This window comes from Lytechinus variegatus, chromosome 1 (genome assembly GCF_018143015.1).
Source record: "Lytechinus variegatus isolate NC3 chromosome 1, Lvar_3.0, whole genome shotgun sequence".
NCBI classification, from domain to species: Eukaryota; Metazoa; Echinodermata; class Echinoidea; order Temnopleuroida; family Toxopneustidae; genus Lytechinus; species Lytechinus variegatus.
The window spans coordinates 51,105,561-51,130,162 of NC_054740.1; the positions used below are offsets into that span (position 1 = coordinate 51,105,561).

The 24,602-nt window shown below is 37.3% G+C and overlaps 1 protein-coding gene across 1 annotated transcript; it reads right to left on the reverse strand.

Moving 5' to 3' along the window:
- Positions 1-1,716: 1,716 nt before the first annotated feature.
- LOC121430953 lies at positions 1,717-24,602 on the reverse strand. The gene is made up of 15 exons (XM_041628392.1): positions 24,227-24,602; positions 22,856-22,924; positions 21,856-21,954; positions 20,749-20,937; positions 19,983-20,171; positions 19,060-19,257; positions 18,263-18,597; positions 13,390-13,612; positions 12,585-12,698; positions 10,244-10,410; positions 6,970-7,092; positions 6,157-6,268; positions 4,263-4,359; positions 2,691-2,790; positions 1,717-1,993 (listed from the first exon to the last, which is right to left on the reverse strand). Exons 1-15 carry the CDS (start codon positions 24,600-24,602, stop codon positions 1,838-1,840), a joined length of 2,547 nt encoding a protein of 848 aa, XP_041484326.1. The 3' UTR covers positions 1,717-1,837.

Here is a 24,602-nt window from a genome sequence, read left to right on the forward strand (position 1 = left end):
AACAAACAAAGCACAGCTTGTAAATGAAGGTTCCCTTCAATAAATTGGTAAGTGACTCACTAATATAAATTCACTATATCTCTTTTATACAAATCAATCATATCTCAGGAAAATTAAATATACATGTATTTTATATTGATTTACATGAGTTTTAGATTAAAATCTCTCAAATGAAAGACAAATAAAGCAAATCAATAATAAATGATTATATGTGGAGTGGGGTAAATGGTGCACAATGTATATTTCGTGGGCAAGAGTTGGTCCTGAAAAGGACCACCAAAACTCGACGTTTCGACAAGTGTGTTCTTGTCGTCTTCAGGAGAATGATAAATTCAATTTATTTTGTGTCTTATCCATCTCGTTATAGATGCTGAAGGCGCGCAAGACGTGAAGGGGGAGTAAACGAAATAAGAAAGGAACACATAAATATTATACTAAAGAAATAATTATGTGCAGTATATCCAGTTAGACAAGAAATAATTGTTTGCTGCCCTGAGAAACAAAAAACAAAACAAAATCGACATAGAAAGTACTGAAAATACGAATCTGTACACTGAAAAAACACCGGTGTTGATTTAACACCAAAGAAAATAATGTTAAACTACACCAGTTTGGTTTCGGTCTTACACCAGATAGGTGTTTATACAACACCAATTAGAATTAAAGCAGCATGGATTTGATTCCAAACTGGTGTTGTTTCAATACTTCTCTGGTGTGGACAAAATAGATTCCGGGCTGGTGTTAAATCAACACCGGAGTTTTTGCAGAGTAGGTACTTGCATTCATCAAGAACTTTAAGTTCGCAAAAATGCATGGTGAATCTGCGTTTCACATGGCTAATACGCCTCTCTATAATAATTTTAATTTTATCTACAAATAGGATGAACGAAGTTGGTAGAGGCGCAAAATGATGCTGCACAGTAATTAAAAAACATGTGATGAAACAAACCATTAAAAGGAAATAAGCAGAAAATAAATATTGGGCATCAAACTATATGAATCAAAATGAAGATAACTGAGTAATCATAAGTAATACAGACGTACAAATATTACTATTGCTGATTAAGAAGATGATGAAATTTCATTCAAATGACAAAAAAATGCAATATAATATCAATATCAATACAATACAACCATCTTTCATAATTTTGCATCAGGCAGGCAATCCATCAAAGATTATGATTATATCAGAAAAGTCATTCCATGATTGTCGGAGTGAATATGGGAAAGGGGAGGGGGGACGATCCTTCGTCTGCCCCCTCATTTCATTCGCGAAGGGGACGTGTGGTCAACGAGTTTCCCCTCGACAATATAGAAATCAGCTGACACTTATTTTTATTTAATCAGTCCTTAAAAATAATGTTCAACTTAACCAGAATTAACAGAAACACAAATTAATGAGCAATACAAAATCATACACATTTATATCGGCATATTGATATAAAACAGAGCAATAATACCATATCAATACTCGAGTAAAGCGTTTTTAAAGATATGAATACTATTATCATTACTTGCACTGCAAAAGCTCCGGTGTTGATTTAACACCAGCCAGGAATCTATATATGTTCACACCAGAGAAATGTTAAACACCGATTTTTGTATTAGTCAAAAACCGGTATATAACACCATTCAGTATAAAAACAGCATCGGTTTGATTCCAAACTGGTGTTGGTTCAATACTTCTCTGGTGTGGACATACACAGATTCCGGGCTGGTGTTAAATCAACACCGGAGTTTTTGCAGTGTGTGTATGACTTAATAAAGAGAATAAATTAAAATGGATGATCGTTAGAAAGTCACGAAAGTCACAAGTTTCATTTATATACGTATAGAATCACGGCTCACATGGTATCTTATATAGACCATGCGTATTAAAGTCGGGAGTCGTATCCGTGGGCGACATGGCGTTCATGTCGACGTCATCAACGAGAGCAGACATCGGCATGTAATCGTAGTCAGTGCCGTCAAACTTGTCCATTACGATGTTGGCCTACTTGAATGGAATATGGGGGGGGGGGGGAGATGGATGGAGAGAGAGAGAAGGAGAGAGGGAGAGAAGTGGAGAGAGAAAGAAAGATAGGAATGGAAAGTGATTTGTTTTTAATCGTTTGAAGTTTGATGATCAGGGGACCGTTTCATCAACAATTTTGTCTAACAAGTTGCCAGATCTGACATCTTTCCTTGATTTTGATTGGCTGAAAGGCATTGTTCCTATGGTAACTGTCGGATAAAACGTCCGACAAGTCGTTTCAGGAAACGCTCCACAGGAAGGCCGTGCCAAAAGCCATTACCAAAAGTAATGGTTGGTATCGCAAAAGCATGTACTTATTGATTTTGCCTGCTGTGGTAAGAAATTTACAAAGAGAAAAATTGGCCAACTAATTTTAACAAAAAGAGGAATTTCACATACTTTTTACATCACATCGATTACAAAAGTAAAGAAAATTACGAGCCATCAATTCCACCAAAAGTAACCGTAAAATACTTTAAGTGGGTTAATATAAAAGTACATCCCCAGGGGCCCGTTGCATAAAACTTTTTACCTGAGAAAACTCAGGTTGTTTTACCGGAGTTTTTGCCCTGCGTCAAAGTAAATGGCAGAAATTAGACTAACCTTAGTTTTCACTTTACCCAGAGTTTTCTCAGGTAAAAACTTTTACGCAACGGGCCCCTGTAGTCAAACTTACATTTGGGGTCATCAGCATATCGTCTAGTCGTACTTTTATTTGGCCAAACGTCGGTCTTCCCACGGGGTTGCCTATCCAGCATTCTAGCATCAAGTTATATCTATAAACAATGGTAAGATACAAAATGGGAACAAAACAATGCTTGAGGGTGGAGAATGTAAGATAAAGTTGGTTAGGGCCTGGTCACACCGCCCGAGCGTTGTTGGAACGGTCGTGGAGCGGTGGGGAGAGAGGGTCGAATTTCGCTCACAAAATTGGGGAAAAAATCCAAAACTAAATCGAAAAAAAAAAAAAAAAACAATCGAAATCGAAAATGGTGAACGGTAGCGAGCGGTGATAATTTTTTTCTCTCCGCTCCACGACCGCTCCAACAACGCTCGGTCGGTGTGACCATGCCTTTACATACATTGGCTCTAGCAATATTATGAGTAAGGCACCAACTTTATATAGTGGGGCATCTTAATTGCTTTACATTCTGAAATTCTAGTCAATTGACTATTTTCTAGTCGTATTTTACTACAGCAGAGATATTTCTGACTAAAATATTATGTAAGAAATGTGACTAGACATACCAGTTGCACCCAGTTGACTACTGGTCTAGTCAATTTGACTGATATATTCTAAGAGTGTACATGACACACATCAAACAATTCATAGGATGACGAGTTCCAATTATAACATAAATTTGTTCACATGCTTTTCCTTTTCAACGAGATCTTCAGCGATGAAGGGCCTCCATCATTAAAGCACAGATGAGGGTAATTTCTGAAAAGTATGTCAAAATCTATCATAAAATCATACTTTCATATTTAAGATTTCGATTTTTACCCAACATGCTAAACCCCCCCCCCCCTCACAATTTATGCACACTATGCCAATGGCCTACAATAATGTAAATATAAGGTTATAAAAACTATCATTTCTTCGCTTGGTGGATTGCCAAAATAAGTGGCTGTTGTTGAAAAATGGGAAGACGAAGCGTCGTGTAGTCCAGTGGTTAGAGCATTAGACTCATGATCAGTGTGTCGTGAGTTCGAATTCCCGCTCTTCCACTGTCTCCACGTTGAAGGACCCGAGAGTAATATTTGTCGTCTATGAGGTCAACCACTATTATGACTGATTAACTTTGATGTAAAATGTTCCTATGTAATGGTTATATACCAGCTTGGTGCCATGGTCCTGGTACTGAGAAGCGGGATTCTGGAGCACCCCCAGTATGTTTCTTGGGGTACTGCGTGCATGTCTTATTTTCCATAGGCAGCACCCCTAGATATGGCAGTAATGTAACCAAAATGAACGACATTTTGTAGAAAAACTCTTTTTTTTTAGCCTGTGAAATTTTTCGGGACTTTCATTTTGTAGTGAAACCGTTCCCAGGGCCCTGCCTAGTGATACTATGCAACAAAAGGCTGTCCTGCCGAGTTCTTACGGGAGTTACCATAACCAGACACAGAAATTAAGATGCTTGTATTTGTCGCATTCATTTTAATGTAACTTTTAAAAATGTATCAATGCTTAACCTTTCGAAATAAATGTCGAATTGAATATTTGTTTTTAATCAAATTTACTCACAAATCCTGGCTACAATGTTCGGGATTAGGCAATCGGTATCCCATATTTACTGCCATCTTCACTTGTTGGATGTCCATCCCGGTGTAAGGGCGTGCACCTGGTTGGTAAAAGAGATAGAAAGATTGAATGACCATGATGACCGGGCTGCGGGGATGCATTATACCTATCCTCCTGTGACAGAAATATTACATGTCGTATCATCTTATCTCAAACGGGGAAATGAATACTCTTTTATTCTCGCGCTATTTTGTCCAACGCCATTTGACATTACATACAACGATGACCACGATGATAATTAGATATTGACATTAAGTTTGTCGTTTAAGATTAAAACTTGTTTAAACCGTGTGAATAACTGTTAGGTTCATAATTAGTAAACAGTGTTTTTACTGTGTAGTTGATTTATTAACGACACTTTTGGGGGGACAAAATGGACATGAAGTTTGTCCACCAATATTTAAAGGCTTCTTCGCAATTAACGCATGAACCCATCGAAAATGAACCGATTCATGTGAAAGTCAAGAAAGATTAAATAGTGATCATGGCCGTACGCAGAATATTTTCCTGGGGCAAGACGAGTAGAAATTTTCAAAGAAACTTCCAAACGAGAAAGCGAAGCGACCGAGCCTCTCATGGGGGTTGCTTTTGCATTTTCGGAAGTGAAATTAAAGGATTTCCTGCTCATTTTTGGTGAATTTCATGAATTTTTTCATTAAACAAATGTAGGTTTTATTTATTTTTTATTTTTACTTTTTTTTGGGGGGGAGCGCCCCCTCACCCCCCCCCCCCGCTGCTTCCGGCCATGATAGTGGAGAGGGGTACGTCCCGAGGCTCATAACAGGCGGGAATCAAACTCCGACACCTGAAACGTCTGTATTATACCCGAAACCAGGGGCGGATTCAGGATTTTTCGAAGGGGGGCACATTTTCCTGAAGAAAACTTTGACAAGCAAAAAAAAAGAAGAAAAAAGGGTTTTAACCAAAACACATTTTTGTTTTAATGGCATTTTTACATTACAAATTTTAATTGTGTTTCTCAAGGATGGGGGGGGGGGCACGGGCCGAGTTTGCCCCTCCCCCGGATCCGCCAGTGCCTGAAACTGATCCAAAGTGCTATCGCTCTCGCAACATGGAATTATAAAGTATTATGCCGATTTTGTGATAAAATGAGTAATCTTTAAATTTGAGTTGTTGTTATTTCAAGATCGTAGTTAATGATGTATTGGTGAGATAGGTCTATATTTTACAATTCTAAAACTGTTTCTTTAGTATCAGAGTTCACGGAATTGATGGTGAGGCGCTTCAGTCCCCTCTGTACAAAGACGTAAAATGACCATCTGATTCTGATTTCTTTTTGCATAGTGGCTCCCCTCCCACTTTCGGCTCAGCTCCGCCCACTTTCAAAACCGTTTTGACCCATGGATAGAAGAGATGAATGCAGAAAATTGCATGTCTACAACCCCTTATGTTTCAAAGGATGGCAATCAATGAAGGGCGACTTTAATTGAGACACAGAACCCCAACTGGATTAGCAAAAAACAATGAATATATAAGAACGTGATCTCTTTACGCTCCAGTGACTGTGGTCTTCTTACAGTCTTCTCTTCTTACAGTTCCAAAATGTAAAACAAAGTGGTGGGGGGGGGGCATTCATCCATGCAGGGCCCACGAGATATCCGAGATAGCAAGAGTGTCAAAACATTGAAGATAAAGCTAAAAACTTAACCTCTTGAACTCATTTTATCAATGATATTCTGTTACTTATAATTTTGTTTGCCCCCCCCCCTCATTTATACACCTTAAGCATCTCTTACGAGACGGATATGGCGCCTATTTTTGTTAAATATTTCTTATTGGAAACCTTAGTCGTTTAGATTGAAGTGATAAATCTCACCAAGTGTCAAGATTTCCCACATGACTACAGCAAAAGACCAAACATCACTCTTCGTTGAGTACACGTCACGATAAAGAGATTCAGGCGCCATCCATCGAATGGGCATTCGGCTCTGTATTAAAAACGGAGAAAGTCTTTGGTGTTAGAAACAACTGCTTGTGCTTTAAAGAGGTGGGAAATATGTTTTGAAAGACTTTTAAAACCTTTTATTTCGAAAAATACTGAATAGTCTAAATAAATTACAAACCCATTCAACATAGTTCACACTTTAAGCATCGTTATCCGTTACTCATTATGTAAACAATACGACAATTCCTATATTATATAATTTGAATAATTTTTTAAATTACTTTGGCTTACCCCATTGCTATGTTATAGATCCTTTCATTTTCAAACTATGTAGCTAAAAGATTAAGAAGTTTTAATCATATCTATAATAGAACTACTTTTTGTTTATGATTTTAAACTATTATTTTCTGTGGTTAGTTCGAATCCATTTGGAATACATATCTAACTTTTGAAAATATATGAAATTATTCCAGTGTTCTGCTGATATTCGACCATATTCTGTGTACTAATTGAACTAGAACAAAAAAATGACACGTACAGTACATTGGAGAGCACTGAAGTATTGTGCCAAATTGTCGTTGAGTGGAATCAGAAGCAGACCCAAGATGTCAGCAGGGGGGGGGGGGCACATCACCATTTACAATAAAAAAGGGGGAAAGGAAAAATATCATCACTCCAAAATTAGTACGCAATTTTCACTTCGGAAAGAGATATGTGTTCCACTTCTCTTCCATATTATTTTACCCTTGACATCATAATGTATTCCTCATCTTCATTCATACTCCTCGCCAGACCAAAGTCGGCCACCTTACACTCGAGCCTCAACCCTAAAAGGATGTTCCGTGCCGCTAGGTCCCGATGGACAATCTAGAAATATTATATAAAGACTAGATTTTAATTCGTCATGAGGACGAATTAGGTGGTCTGTCATGAATTTTCATTCAGTGTCGGCTAATGTTGTATGAAATGAATTACTTAGATATGATTGATAATCTTGATCATACACATCATAGGACTAAATTTAGACCATTCCTATATGTGATTATTAATGTGGGGATGACAATCGTGATGAGTATAATGATGGTGGTGATAATACAATACGGTAAATATGAAATGAAGTTTGGAGCACGTAAAACGCCTTAAAAACTCCTCAAAAATTTCAGACGATTTTTACCAAAATTGACATTCTAAAATTGTGCAACGAAAGGCGCCTTAATCTTAATTTCCACAGCAGCTAATTTTTAATCAACAGTTTTATGTTTTTTTGTGCAAAATCTTTTTAAAAACCCTTTGTACTGTTAGCACTTTTTTTCAAGATTTCAAGCAAGAATTTTTACAATTTTAGTGGGTATAAATTTCACAGAATACATGAAAATTCATAGGTGATACTTTTTTAAAACTAAAATATGTTTAAAACTTTTGTTCAAAATTTCTTCTAAATTTCTATCATTTTAATTAGAAATTTCTGAATCACAATGCTTCAGTTTCCCAGCATTCACTTAAAAACTGATCAGCGATGTTTTCTATGAAAGAATGACGTAGAATTTTGTTGTAAAAGTTTGCACAATTCTGAAAATTTCTGAAAAATTTCACATTTTTACCATCAAGAATTTTCAATATCCATTGATTAATTGAGTATGACTGAAATTTACTTGAAAATTCTTTCGTGATGATTTTTAGTGAAAAAAGGTAAGGTAAAAGATTAAAATACAAGCAATTTTCCCGTAAAATTAACGAATTTGCACAATTTTTTTAAAAATTTCATATAAGGTACCTGCAAATTTGTTATACATTATATTCAATAGAAATGACCACAACAAAAAAATCTGGGAATTTCGACAAAATGTCTGGAATGAAATTTTTCCACCAAATAGCGTTTCAATATTGTAGCGTTTACTCAGAAAATACATAAATGATGTTTTACAATGTTAAAATTACCTCTTAAAGAGTTCCGGAAAAAATACGAAAAATGTCGTACATGAAAAAGTGCAAAACCAGTGGGCTTGAAACTTACAGGAAGACCGTAAAATTGATTAACAAAACATTTTCTCTAAAAAATTCTCAAAAATTAGGCCGAGAAAAATTTTGCAAATACTTAAACAGGTCACAAAACATTGATGCTGCGGTCGAAAGTGAAAATTATTCACACGTTATTTGTAGAGAAATGTTTCGACTACATCATATCAAAATTTGAGAGAAAACTGACCACTAATAAAAAAGATACTGTCAAATAATTATAAATACGTTGACGTATATTGCGAAAATGTGTAAATTTCATTTTTAACGTAATTTTGTAGTAATAACGCAGTCTCCCTATGAGATATTCACTATATCCAAGAGTGAGGAAAAATTGGGGGTCAACGGACTCCTTGAAGAGCTACAGTGAATTTTATATAGGCATATTTTTGGCCACTTTTGACTTATTTTGCGAGTTTGCACGCGCGTGTAAGGCACATTTGAATTGACGCGCATTTGCGTATTATTGGTTGTAAGAGGCTGAATGAGGTATCAAATTAATCAGAAGATCATGGACGATGGACAGACACAAAATAAATGACAACTCGAAGAGGCATAGCGATGGTAGGAGCAAGAACGCGCACGCATACCTGTGCGCGCGCAAATTTTTGACATGCTCAAAATGGCCTGAAACGTACCCAAACTTGACCACGGTTGATTTGGAAAATTTTAAAATTTTGACGCGCGCGTACGTGCGCGTCGTGACCTTTGCATGACCTCTGTTGACATGTCCTGATGACCTGTCATCTGAACTTAATATGGTGCAAATATGAATGATTTATGATGATTAGTTGCGATGATATGATCAATAATTTAATTTTACAAAATGGCGCCTAGATGACGTCATCACGATTTGATGACCTTGAAAAGTTTCGTTTCGCGATTCCACAATAATATCCATACATGATATGAAAATCAAGAAATTTGACAGGCCCGATTTTGAGATAACCTGGCGACAAAATTTGGCAATAAAAATAAATAAAGTAAAATCTGACGAATATAATAGGTGATCTGTCATATTCATGACAGACCACCTAATAATTGAATTTGCGGTAACTTACGATTTTGTAAATTATGTCTATACAGTCCGTGGAAGAGACCTTTAAAGTCACAAATGGAAATCTTTTTAAAAGGAGGATTCATATTCTCAACAACCAACACAGTAGTTTTTGAGGGGGGGGGGGGCGGTGACCATTGTGGTATGGCATTGGCTTCATCGAATATTTAAAAACACCAATAAAAGAATTTAAAAAAAATATTATCCGCTCCGAAAGGCAGTTCACCAATGAACAAGCAAAAAAGAAGTCTGAAAGTCCCAAACCGATTCATATTTTACAATGTTTTTTCTTTGTGTTCCCAGACGGGGGAGAGGAGGGCGAGGGGAGGGGGGGGGGGGTCGCATGCACCCTGTGGTTCCCTGTTTAGGGATTATCAAGATTATAACGAATTTGTTCAAACGACAATGAACTACTATAGACCAGTTCGTAGTTACTTCATGGGCAATTTTGGTCAAATGACCTTTCATTTCTTTCATCATGATAGGCAGATTTCAAAGCAAAATATTACGTAAGCTTGCCTTACATAGCAGGATGAAGAAATTGAATAGACCAGGTGACTAGAATAGCACACCAATGAACACTTAATGAAGGTATTTGTTGCATTCCTACTTTGAATGCATATCTTAGCATGTTGCACAATGTACTTGACAAACTGTGAAATATACCAGTCGTTCATGGATGCATTGTTGTTTTTGTGGATGTAAATGAAAACCACAATTCAAAAGAATATATGAATAATCATGACATCAAAGTTGGTGCTTATCTCATTAGATTTTAAAGCGCCATGTCACTTTAGTACAAATGACCTTCTTCTGATCATGCGTAGAATCTTTTGATCATGCGCAGAAAGGAACTACGAACTGGCTTATTGGCTGGCTGAAATCCTTTGAACTTCTTTATTATTACTAACAGTGGGGGGAGGCATTATCATTGACAATTAATACCTGTTTTTGAGCAATGAATTCCATAGCACCGGCGATTTGTACACCGAAGCGAAGAAGTTGTTCTGATGACACGCAGACGTCCTGCCGCCGATTCTCTTTAGACAGCTGCATTAGACAATGTCGCAGGCTCTGATTGGGACAATATTCCATTATAATGTAGGTAGAGCCTATGCAACGGAGATAGATTATGCATGATATATGTTTTTATTGTCGAATATTTCTTTTCAATTGACACAATAGTGTCAGGGAATAGGGATGGGGTAAGTCGATTTAAATGTGACATCAACAGGGGTAAGAGGTATGCCGACAAAGACCTCTTTTTTTGAAAAAAAAGAAATTGTTCTCTCTTTCTTCCCTTTTCTTTATAGTTCATTCATTCCTATTTTTTATTTGCACTTTTCACTACCCCGGTACTCAGGCATATGCATCTGCACCTCAAGAAGCACCGCCCCTGTAATTAGCAGCCCAAGACTGAAAATAAATGAAACAGTAAGGGTACTGATTGTTAAACCTTTATTTTACTTACTTACTTCCAGGATACTGCCCAACTCCCCTAAAAGGGGTCAAACGGGCAGGGTTAGGGTGCGCTGATGGTCGTTACGCGGAGGTGAGAGGCGATGCTTAGTATTGATTTTGGTTTAAGAACTTCTGGATTGTTACTTTGAATTTGAATTTATGGAGCGTTGTGGCCCAGTGGATTAGTCTCCGGACTCTGAAACAGAGGGTCGTGGGTTCAAATCCCAACCATGGCGTAATTTCTTTCAGCAAGAAATTGATCCACAATGTGCTGCACTCAACCCAGGTGAGGTAAATGGGTACCTGGCAGGAAGGAATTTACTCCTTGAAATGCAGCGCGCGTAACAGCTGCACTGCTAAAGCCAGGGTAATTATGCTGCATATACTGTAGAGCGCTTAGAGACTTCTGACAAAGTAAGTAATAAGCGCTATATAAGCAAGTATAATTATTATTTGTCTTTGTCGAGAATTGATTTGATTGAGTTTGGCAAGTTGTTCCAGTCAACAACAGAACGTGGTATAAAAGAAAACTTTTAGAAATTTTAGATAAAATGACATATTAAATGGCGTCATCTTAACATGTGATCATGACAATGTAGACCCACAAGCCATTTTACTCTTTGTATAAACTTATTTATTCGTCATCAAGCAGCCGTTGGTGTAGATTATGATGCAAAAGTTTACACGTGCCTTACAAAATATCGCGCTGTGTCAGCGAAGTGTCTTTTTTAATTGAAAAAAATGTCAAGTAGAACGCCTCTGGCAGTCTCGCCTGCATTACGCGATTCGATATGGCAGCAGTGCTGACTTTGAAAACAGCTATTACATAATTATTCACAAAAGATTACACTCATGTGATAATAAAATACTATGTCCTTGACCCAACATGACATTTGACCATGATCATGTGACCAAGACAAAACAATCATTCATACTTGATTACCCTTATATCTATGTTTCATGAACTACATGTGTAGATCCATAAACTTTCTAAGTTATGATGCCGATTAAACAAATACCCCAACATGGCCAAAGTTCATTGACCCTAAATGACCTTTGATTTTGGTCATGTGACCGGAAACAAGCACAAGATATTCAGGGATACATGGTTACTCTTATGTCCCAAGTTTCATGGACTAGATCTATAAACTTTAAAGTTATGATGACAGTTCCAAAAATACCCCCGACATAATCAAAATTTGTTGACCCTACATGACATTTGACCTTGGTCATGTGACCTTAAACTCGCACAGGATGTTCAGGGATACTTAATTGCTCTTATGATTAAGTTTCATGAACTAGATCTATAAAATGGTAAAGTTATGATGAAAATTACACAAATACCCCCTACATGGTCAAAGTTCATTGACCCTTTGTGACCTTTGACCTTAGTCATGTGACCTGAAACTCAGGCAGGATCTTTTGTGATACACTATTACCCTTATCTTCAAGTTTCATGAACAAGGTATACTTTAGAAGTTATGACGACATTTCAAAAACTTAACCTTGGTTAAGATTTTGATATTGATCCCCCAACATGGTCTACATTCATTGACCATAAATGATCTTTGACCTTAGTCATGCGACCTGAAACTCATGCAGGATGTTTCGTAATACTTAATTACCCTTGTGTTTAAGTTTCATGAACTAGGTCTACATTATTTCTAAATAATGATGACATTTCAAAAACTTAACCTTGGTTAAGATTTCAATGTTGACGACGCCGCCGTGCGAAAAGCGGCGCCTATTCTCGCTCTGCTATGCAGGCGAGACGAAAACATTTGAAATAAAAGGGGAAAGAAATATTTATGCATGTGTCACTAACCGTCTTCAGCTGTGCTGTACCCAAGTAGCTTGATGATATTTGGATGAGGAGGTATATCTTTCATCATCTCAAGTTCATTCGAGAAATTATCCTTTTCAAGGTCTGAGGGCGAATCTTCAAATAGAGAAGGGATGATATTAGCAAAATTTGTGAATCAACAAAAACAAATTACAAAACGAATGGGGTAGTGTGTATAAAATTTATTCAAGAAAGAAAGAAACAAATTAAAAACTAATATGGTAAGTAATTATTGTTGGCTAGTCAGGTTGAAGGATCAGAAAATACTGTCAAAGATTATAGGGCCCCTTGGCAGAACAATATTCATTATTGAAAGGGCTACCCTGTATAGTGAAGACAGAATAACTGTTTACCGAAATTTTCAAAAAGTGCGAATTTCGTGTTACAAAACAATCTATTTGTGAAAATCTCACCTTCATGAGTATGACCAAAGATAAAACAAAAAAAAGTTCAGCAACACATATGATGTTATGTCCACCGAATAGACTATATATATTTGGTTCACTTGCATTTAAAAATCGTAATGTTATATAATTTTTTATACTTAGGTGAAATTAAAATGACATAAAAAAATACCTATACATGCCCACATGGTAAGAGCATATGTTGATTTCCCATGTCGAACCGATCTGTTTAAAAATTATAGGACTCTCTTGATAAATGCACAAGATCAGACAGACAAGATAAAAATATAACAACGTGATTCTTGCAGAATATGCCAATAAAACTAACAAGCAAAAAAAATAGACAATGGAGAACAAAACAAGCAGACAAAAATTATTCAAACCTCGAAGCGTCTTTACCGCGACTGTAGTCCTGTCTTGACCGTCAATGATCCCAACCGCTTCGACGCGGTAAACTTGACCGAACGAGCCGCCGCCAATGAGATTGTTTGCTAGGTGAAGCCCGCGAAGTCGTCCTACCGGGAATTTATATTTATCGTACTTTTCGGAAGACGACGGCGTTTCATCTGCTGTCAGCGCATCAGCAGGTGGACCGGGTCCATAACGCTAGGAATTAATTTTGAAAAGAAAAATGCTAAAATATGATAAAAATGTTAAATAATGGAATATAGGAAACATACTTAAAATAGAAACAAAATACGTTATTGTATTTTTTTAAAGTAAACACAAAATGGTATCAATAATATTCCCTCAAAAGTCAACATTTCAAATATGCAGGGATTCACTTTTTGGGAACACGTAGCTTGCTCGACTCAGATATGTCTACATCGGAGATGCAATCGTTTCGTGTAAGGAGAGACTGCAATTTGTTGATAATATTTGTGATTTTTTTTTATCAGGGGCTGCGGAACCAAAGAGGTGGGAGGAGTTCAATTGTTTCACCCCCACTTTTTTTTCCAAAACCGTGTACAAAAACGTGATTTTTTGTTCTTGCAAGGTCAGCTCCCCCACGCACACACTTTCAAACCGTTCCATTTCACTTTGTTATGACTTAAACAATAATCCTCATTTAGTTTCTTAAAAATAGGATAAACATTAGGCTTATAGTGTAAAAATACCATCCCAGAAGTTTCAAAATATCATAGCTACTGGAACTATGTCCAAAATGGAGATGTAAACCGAAATTTGAAAATAATTGGGGTTGGTTTCAATGAATATGTGTATACAGTGAATCTGTGCACCACAGCACATGCACTACAGATGAACGCATCATTACCTACATACAATGTCCAGTTCAGCCAATGATAGTGTGTGCATACACGTATGAGAGCAGCAGAAGACAGTCAACACAACCATACCAGGGACTTTTTGAATTGGAGAAAACTGGGCATAAGCTAAACCCGTCTTACAGACGGGTTGTCAAAATCAGGCTAATATGAATTGCCACTCTAAATTAGAGTTTTTCATCATAATTATATTGTGGTCAGCTTCAGGACTTTTTTAGGACAAATACAGGCACATACACATGTTTCATCTTAGTTTGATAATTTTTAAAATCAGCTGCTCACAAATTGAAATGATCCCTTTAACTCTCATTTTTTCTGTGATATCTGACAAATACACCCAAACGTATAATATATATATATGTGTGTGTGTGTGTGTGAAGCTATACATGTGCAACATCTTTGGCAACTCTTTTATTTAAATATTGTAAAGAAATGGATGAAGAGTACAATGGTAGACGTAGCTTAAATCAAGGTTCCCCAGAGCTATCTACCCTTTGGAAAAATTGGTTATGCCGAAAAAATGTCTCTGCCGGGAATCGAACCCGGGCCCCCAGCTTTGAACGACGGTGCCTTAACCACTAGACCACAGAGAGGGGCTAGTGGCTATATGGATATATAGCTAGTGGATATTATATATATATATATATATATATATATATATATATATACAGGGGCGGATCCAGGATTTTGAAATAGTGGGGGCGCCAGCGGCGAGGGAGCGAAGCGACCGAGCGGGGGAGGGTGTGGGAGGGGGGATACCCCCCTCCCACGGCAAGGACTTTTTCAAAAAATCATGTCCAAAAGTCGTATTTTGAGAGCACCTTTAGAAGAAAAATGCACACTTAAATCACTGTAACTTCATGACTAAAAGACACATACTGACTCATTTAGGAGCTGGTTTCCAGTCACACACCGTATAAGCGGTCATTCAAAACATACATTTGGCAAAGGCTCTTCACTTGCTTGCACGAAAGTATTTTTATTCTCCCCCAACCCCCACCCCCCCCCCCCCCGTCACATAAAATCTTCGCTCCTTACGCTGACATATAGCTGCCTATACACAGCAAACGCGGAGTGGGGTCGACTGGTGATTGAGAATATACAATTTTGCTCCTTGATAATTCGTTGGAATGATTGCTTCGGCGAAACTTAGTTGGGGGCAGGGGCGGATCCAGCCTTCGCCAATAGGGGGGCCCGGAATTTTTTTTTCAGCCATATTTTCCCCGATCGGCCACTCGAATATGATATTTGCCGGGATTTTTGGTATCTTTAAAGGGGTAGTCATATTAGTCACTTCTTAGCTTTATTCTTATGAATAAACATAAATATATAATACCATAATCATTATTTATATAATGCGAGCGCGAAGCGCGAGCTATTTTTTGGGGGGGAATCTTATTTACTTTTTTCTAAAAGTTTTGAACATTCTGGGCAATCCTGAAAAAAGATGTGTATGCAAGTGAATAATTATTACGAACGTGAAGCGCGAGCAAAAATGAACTGATGGAAAAGGTACTGTTAAGGACTTGCTTGCAGTTAGCCATGAAGACGTTACATATTTTTAAAAATCAAATAATGCGAGCGCGAAGCGCGAGCTGAAATTTTTTGACATTTTTACCTAAGGAATGGAAATTCTAAGCACTTTTTGTAACTTAACAGAATAGGTATATAACTAAACGATTAGTGCGAGCGCGAAGCGTGAGCAAAAAATTTCGTGATTTAGACCTACTGAACGAGACACTCTATTCAAGTTTTGTAAATCATGAAAAGGATGAGGAAGTGGGGATCTTCCTTACATTAATAATGCGAGCGCAGAGCGCGAGCGGAAAATTTTTATATACGTTTTGAGCTGATCGAAAACGTATTTGTTATGGACTGCTTGAACTTAGCCATGAAGACGTTACATATTTCAACATTCAAATATTGCGAGCGCGAAGCGCGAGCTGAAATTTTTGACATTTCTACCTGAATAATGGAAATTTCAAGCACTTTTTGTAATCGTGGAAAGGATGAGACAAAAACTGAACATTATTGATGCGAGCGCGAAGCGCGAGCGGAAAAATTCTGGACACTCTATTCATGTTTTGTAAATCATGAAAAGGTTAAGCTATTGGAAATTTTCATACATTAATAATGCGAGCACAAAGCGCGAGCAGACAATTTTTTATATTGTTATCTGAAACTGGATAATTATTTAAATGGAGAACAAGGTGCGTATCTGAATAAACGTGTGTTTGAGATATCGACCTAGAATTTGGGTATTCTAAATACCTTTTTTTACCATGAAAATCAATAAAGCGAGCGCAAAGCGCGAGCTAAAAATATATAATATTCAGATCTGAAAAGGGGTCACTTTAAGCTCTGTATTGCAAGCACTTTGTGGAAAAATTGTGAGGTGAAGAAGGATCACAGTTAAAACAGAGCTGATATTTTCAATTATTGTTACTTTGAGTTTTGACATAGGACCGGGATGTTCTATAAGGACATTATGTCATCATAAGAAAATGATGACTATCTTCCTATTTCTCTTCCTAAGCATGAGAGCGCAAAATCTATTAATATTATGGCCTGAAAATTGGACATTTAAACACTTTTGTAATTATGCATAAGATGCACGAGTTTAAAATCTATCAATGCGAGCGCAAATCGCGAGCAGAAATTTATGATTAATTGTCATCAAATGGTGATTTTAAGTAGTTTGTTTTAGAATTAATATTGAGATATACATAACTCACTAATCAAAATGCAAGCGTGCAGCGCTAGCTGATACGTTTTGACAATCTGACCTAAATAGGGATATTTTGAGAACTTCATGGAATACAGGAAAATAATAGGTACCTGACAAATCAAATTTTGCGAGCGCGCAGCGCAAGCAGAAATTGTTAATATTCAGACCAATACAATTTTTTACACTTTTAAAAAATCAATTTGTGAATAAAACAAAATAATGAAAGTTCAATTTCCCAGCTGAAATATGTTTTGTATATTGACTTCAGAATTTGATATTTTAAGGTCCATATTGAGCAAGATATCACCTAAAAGGCAATGCGAGCGCAAAGCGCGAGCGAAAATTTTATATCCCGACATGAAAGATTTCAAAAAAAATAATTTCCAAGTCTTAATTCCCCTTATCTTATTTTATTCACTCATCTTCCTCCTCTTATGCTTGCCTTCCTTCTTTTCTCCTCTCTTTTCCTTTTTTCATTTTTCCTTCCTTTTCCCCTTTTTTTTTTTTGCTCCGCCAATAGGGGGGGGGGGCCCGGGCCCCTCCCCCTGGATCCGCCTATGGTTGGGGCGCCCTGGATAATATGCCTCTGAATCTACCAGAAAGTGTAAAAGTTAGTTTACATTAAATACAAATATGTCTGACCTATACATTTCAGTGAAAACGTACATGACCAAGGCAGAATGATAATGCTGCGCACGTGGCGCCCGATACAGGGCTTCATCTTTAAGTAAAGAATAATCTCGGGGATAGACATCATTCGCATCGTTGACACTTTCTCTCGCGATCTGTTACTTACAATTTACATGTATTTGCCATAAAGACGGACAAACGCATGTTACAAAAAACACAAAATTTCGGGAAAAAATGATATCCAATCCAACATCTTCACACTGGTCACTGCACTGCAACTCCCGATTACAAGTGGTGCAACTTTCCAACCAATCGACTTGCGCGCCCTGGAATTCCGGAATTTACATATTGCAATACAGTATGACAGAGGTGCATTTGTGCGAACACAAAGGCCATGAGCGTAAGTTAAAATATAGTTTTGACTAGATCTAGCCCTTGAAATTGACTACATTGTACCAATCCAGTAAATATAACCATCAAAAAAAAAAATCCGGCGAAAATAGGGGGGGGGGGGGCGCGCGCCCGGGGCGCCCCCCTCTGGATCCGCCACTGATATATATCCTTATACTCTTACATTCCGATATAGAAAGTACATATTGTACAAAAGCTTACATTTTCATTTACAATCGGCACGTTAATGGAATCTATCGGCATTGGTGGTTGTTCCCGTTCTTCTTTACCACTTCGACAGCAGTTTGGCTTACAGCAGAGAGTGATGATTACCACATTAATAATGAAAATGAATCCCAGGACAGCACCGGCAATCATCACGACCTCCATCGTCGTCAAACCCGCATAACTCGTGGTGCTTTCTGTCGACCCCATTGTTGAAGGTTCTGTTGTCGTTATTTCGTCGTCATCATTGTTTACGTCGTCCGTGGTGTCGACATATTCAGGACTTGTGTCGCCGTCGTTATCATCATCATTATCATCATCATTCGGAAGTTCTAGGAAAGTCAATCAAAAGAGTTTGTGCAAAAAATACTACTTTACTACCTCATCATCGTCACCACCGCCATCATCATCCTAATCATCATCATCATAATCACCACCACCACCACCACCACCACCACCACCATCATCATCATCATCGTCATCATCATCATCTTCTTCTTCATCACCACTTGCACCACCACGTACTGCAACCATCATCAACATCACCATCATCAGCGCCATCATTATCGTCATTCTCAGTACATTAGTATATCAGCCTTTCAGGGTCACTGCTGAACAAGAAAAAAAAAACACACATTTTTTTCTGTATTGGGGATTGCAGAACTCGTCACACTCAACTTAGCACAACCTTATGGGGATTAAAGTTTAATGTGATGCGGAATATCATGCATGTCCCGCCTTTTCATCATCTCAGATCAGACCCCGTTGCACCACTGAACTACATGTATATTTACCTTCACAATTAGGCAGATTCCCAGTCAATTGTCCCTTGGCATTGCAGGATATTTGATCCATACCACTGAGGATGTAGCCGGCCTGGCAGTAATATTCGCACGTAATATTATATTCGATAGTCGATAAGCCTTGGCATCCAATATCGATAGGCCTACTCCTGAGATTAGATGGTAGGACTGGTATATCGCAAACAACCACTGTCATTAAATGAAAGAAATACATATGATCGAATAATAGTTTTCGACGCATGGTGGTAGTTTATCCTTGATATAAAATCAAACAATTGATTCTGCTGTATAGCTCAATCAAAATTATAGCCCGGTAAGTCAGATAAGTTGGGATTGTTTGTTTTACTTACTTCAACATGTAGAATGATATTCACATTCACAAAAATAGTGTTACATTTTGCAGATAAAAATACACAGTAGGGACTAAGCAAAAAAAAAATGTTTGAAGCACATAGTCCCTTGAATACTGATCGGATCTTCATCATTATGCAAGTAGACAGTTTTTTTAAGGAAACGGCGATTCTGATATTATGGGACCTTCATACCGTAAAAGTTTATTCCGGCTGGCATGGTCTCCTTGTGCAGTGATTTGACAAAATCATGTAGAGGCTGGTTATTAGACCAACTGATTTTAGACCATATTATGTTAGATGAATTGCCTACTAGACCAATTGGCTGTCCAACTGGTAATAAACTATTGCAGACGATAGCCTCTTTAAAATGGTTTAGTAAAGGTTGAACAGAAATTTAGATCTCTTTGAAACTAATTAGAATGGCGACTAAAACAAGTCTCGATGCACCCTTTAAACAAACCCGGGAAGGGGGGGGGGGGTGTTGGACAAAGGGTAGGGTTCCCCTTAAACCGCTAAGCGCCGTCACCCAACCTTTCGCTACAGAGACTGTGATATTACTACCTTGGCACTCAGGGAGAGATAGCGATCCACCATCTGATCCACACGTCAGAGAAGATTCTCCAATCAGCATGTACCCCTCCTGGCATCCAAAGGTACACGTTTGTCCCTCCAGTACCACGCGATCCTCGTCCAAGCAATTACCCTCTATCGAAACTAAGAACTCCGGTGGCAATGGGACATCACATGCAACTGGAGGAAAATCATAAGACCATTTTAGTTCAAATCAAACAATAAGCGTTTGAGGTGGAGTAGCTGGTTGTTATTCCACTTCTTTCTCCCCCAAATAACTATTTTATCCATATTTTTCCTCTTCAAAAGTTATGCTTGGAAGTGACCATTAGTTCATGATTACCTTAAATTCATTATTCTCAGATTGTTAGCAAACCGATCTACTTCAATATTAGGTGTGCTTGAAAAATGCAATAAGAAGAAAGGGTTTCTGTTCACTTACTTAAACAAATCCCAACACTTAAAAGCCAACCTTACTGCTGAAAGTAAAAAATGTACTATATACATTATTTTGATTGGATTTTTTTTTTGCTTCGTCTTAGGAGAAGAAGAATGACTTTAAGGGAAGGTCGAAAATTATGCAAGCGAACAACAACAGCGTTCAACTTTGCATCTCACCAAGTTGTTGGTTTGAGTGCAGAATCACACCTTGCAGTTATTGGTTAAAAAACTAAATATGGATCGTCTATGAAATGGTCCTTCATAATACGCTTTGAGAATGAAAATAAAGTAAAGAAAACCAAGGGAATGATATTACCATGGCAACTAGGTAGAGAAGTATTTAGGTTTCCATTTTCTAAACATCTTACAACAGGTTCACCCACTCGTTTGAAGCCATCCTCGCATGTGAAACTGCATTTACCGTCTTGGTAAATAAGCGCTTGTGAAGAGCAATTAGCCGTCAACCCGATCAGATGAGCCGGATAGTCAGGAATTCTACAAAGAACTGGAGCAAATTAAACAGGATAGAGGGTAAAGAGCTTAATTATTCCCAGAAACAAATTGACTGCATAGGTATTTATACCATTCAAAGAACATAAACTCTGTCAAAGTAGAGAGTGGATGGTTGTGGACCTGTAGATTGGTCTCTGGACTTTGAAACAGATGGTCATGGGTTCGAATCCCAGCCATGAGCCATGGCCTAATTTCCTGCAGTAATAAATTGACCGTCAGTGCTGCACTTAACCAAATACATGGCAGGAAGTAATTCCTCAAAAAAAAGAAGAAGCTGTGAGCACCTGAATCGATTGCCGAGCTTAGCTTTGGTAATATAGGAGCACCATGAGCACTTAACGAGGTGGAATCTATATAAATAAACTATTGTTTTTATTATTACTACTATCATTAGTATCATCTATTATTTGAGTTGTGGCTTAACAAAAACATTATCCAAGATTAAATGTCCTATGTTACAGTACAGTCACTCCAACGAAATCAACTCCAAACCAAAGAAGGCATGTCATTACAAATAATGTAATACTTTTTGTCGGTCTGGTGTGGCTGGTGTATGAGAATATATCAACATCAATTGGTTATAATGAAGGACAGTCAAGCAAATTCAGTGAACCGATCGAGTTTGTTTTCTTTTCCTTTCATCATTTTTTCATCTCACATATCTTAGGCCCGTTTCATTGATAATGATGATGATGATGATAATGATAATGATAATAATAATGTTAATGATACTACTACTACTAATAATACTACTACTACTGCTATTACTAGTAGTAATAATGATAATACCACTAACAATAACAATAATAATATTAACAATAATAATTATATAGATAATAATTCCTTGCCCAAATGACATTCCGATTAATAAACTACTGGGAAAAATTCTTAAGAATAAAGTGCAACTTACCATATTGACAACTTTCCCCCGTCGATATGTTTTGTGGACAGTCACATTCCCCGTGTAAGTTGCATACGCCTCCGTTGTGACACGTGCGGTAACATGGGCCTTTGATGAAAATAAAAAGAGTACAAGAATAATCTCATGAATTGGAGGAGGGGGCAGGGTGACCTAGAGCCCGTAACACAAAGCTTAGCAATGATTTCAAGGGATAGTTCCATACTTCACAATTTCGTCCCGCGTCCCTTACGACCCTGTTTGGACGCCGCCATTTTGTCCCGTATTTCACGATGTTGAACACTTTATGTGAGAATATTCATTTTAATTTTTACTCATATGCATAAATAAAATTTGTGTAAGAATTATTCTTATTATTTTTTATCGTTAGACCTAATATGTAGAGAAAGGTTCCGTAATCGGCAGTAGTCATGAACGTGGAGTGTGCGTGCGTGCTCCTAGAAAGTTTATATTTGAAATAATATCTATTAGTAGGCTTCAATCAATTTGGATTAGTGGCATGATTAGAACCATAATCACGATAATAAGTTAAACATGTAGAAGGTGCACAAAATGCCATGTCTCGCCTCCTCCATTTTGAGGGCTCACTATACGCCATTGGCATGACCGCGAAGAAAGTGTCCCGTATTTCATCTGTCAAAATCTGACAACCCTGGATTGTTATTCTTACATAATGGTTGCTTGTAAGTATGCAGTTTGGCCAGACAAACTCTCGTGAGTTTGCTATTATTAGAGATTTAAATTTTGTGTAATGATCTTGATCGAATGTAACTTTATACTATCTGCTCACCTTTAAGTTCCTTTACTCTTATTATATATGATATAATAAAAGAGAAGGGAAATGGAGTAAAATGGAATATGAGGGAAGAGGGAACAAACAAAATACAGATTTTCCATCGCGATGCTAAAATCGACTTGCAAATTCTTTTTGTTTTTGTTTTAACGTTTTGAACGTTACTAATATTTCGATCCCTTAAAAGTACGTACTTACATGTATAATCTCTTATGACATTATTGCATTTTCCCACCGGGCATTGGATATCAATGCAGTTATTACCATCTGTGAAAGAAAGCACAACACATGATGGTGGCGATAATGGGTAGTTTTCGTATTTAATACGAGGAAACTCTTAACAGCGCATCGATTCCTTTGAAAATGCAATTGAAATCACAATGGAGAGCTGAGAGGCTTCTGTCGAAAGCAGGTGGACTAGGGCAGCAGATCATCCGAAGATTTGCACCGGACGAACAATTGCAAATATGTCGCTGTCCAGAGTCCGTCGAGAGATTCCCGGTGGGTGTTTCATAAAGCTGTTCATAAGATACGAATGACTTTACGCACGACTGGTGATCCTTTCTTGTGCTAAGTGATATCCCTATGTAAATGATATATGACCTAAAAACATTTTCCAGTCGTGCGTAAAGTTGTGCGTAACTTTACGAACAACTTTATGAAACACTCACCCGGTCCACCAACTTTTCGACAATTTCCAAAGTAATTGGTGCGTTGTAGAGAGTTTCTCCGTACGCGAAAAGTCCGGATGATGAAGAGGAGAAGGAAGAGACATACTTAGCAGGAGGGTCATGATGAAGGTGATGTTAATATTGAGCATGGCGACGGTGACGATGATGATACATGTATATTGAAAAATATATAATCATAATGAACTACTACTTCTACCATTATTAGTAATAATAATAATTAGAGCCTAACGATGGTAACAAAATAACGATATTAAGGGAAAATAATGGTAATGATGTTAATAATGATGATGATAATGAACACCGCAATAACAATTACATATACAAACAATGACTTTTACTGGACCTCCATTTTCAATAATTGTCTTAATACCTTCGTTTAAAATATGAACACTCTTGTAGTAATAGATTACATATCAAAATTATAAATTCATAATAAACATGATAATATACATGTAAACTTGTTATGCAACTTATACATGTTCTTGATGCCCACTGGGGAATATTCACCATCATATTCAAACCCTTTAAACTGGACAGTACAATATCAATATTGATGAAATTCATCTTTGGGAAAATATAAGAGGAGGTTTGGATACCCTTTGTATGTTTGATAATATTGATTGAACAACGTTCTTTTTACAAGTGTTCACTCAAGAATATCATCGGATTGATCAAATATTTTGATTATTCTAAATGATTTAGAAAGCTTTAGCAAATGTAAAACGTATTATCAATAATTTTAATGCTTTTTCAAGAAAGATATTTAAAGCATAATGAAGGTAAGATGCACGTGAAATCAGTAGGTCTATGTAAACAAAATAAGTAAATCGAACAGTCAAAGCGAATTGCATGAGGTAATTTTTCAAAAACAATTTACCAGCACTTATTGTCAGATTATATCTCAGACCCAATGAATCATGTGTTTTCACCATAATCCAGGCTGCAGAACTATTGAAAACTAACGGAGTGGGAACATCCATACTAGAATCCCAAACAACATCGGGGCTGCTGTGGATAACGGGTGAAGGAATTTCATATCCGTATCCGAGGGATACTAGATTACTTGTTGAAACGCTGGAATGAACATCGGCGAAGGTAATGTTGATTGTCTCAGCTCCATGGATCCGAATTAAATGGAAGCAGTAGAGTCGACTTGGAAGTTCATTGGGATAACCATCGCTTAAGATCTCTCCGGTGTAGTTGTAGAAGTTACCACTCTCGCATTGGTCTTTGTATAAAATAATGATAGACAT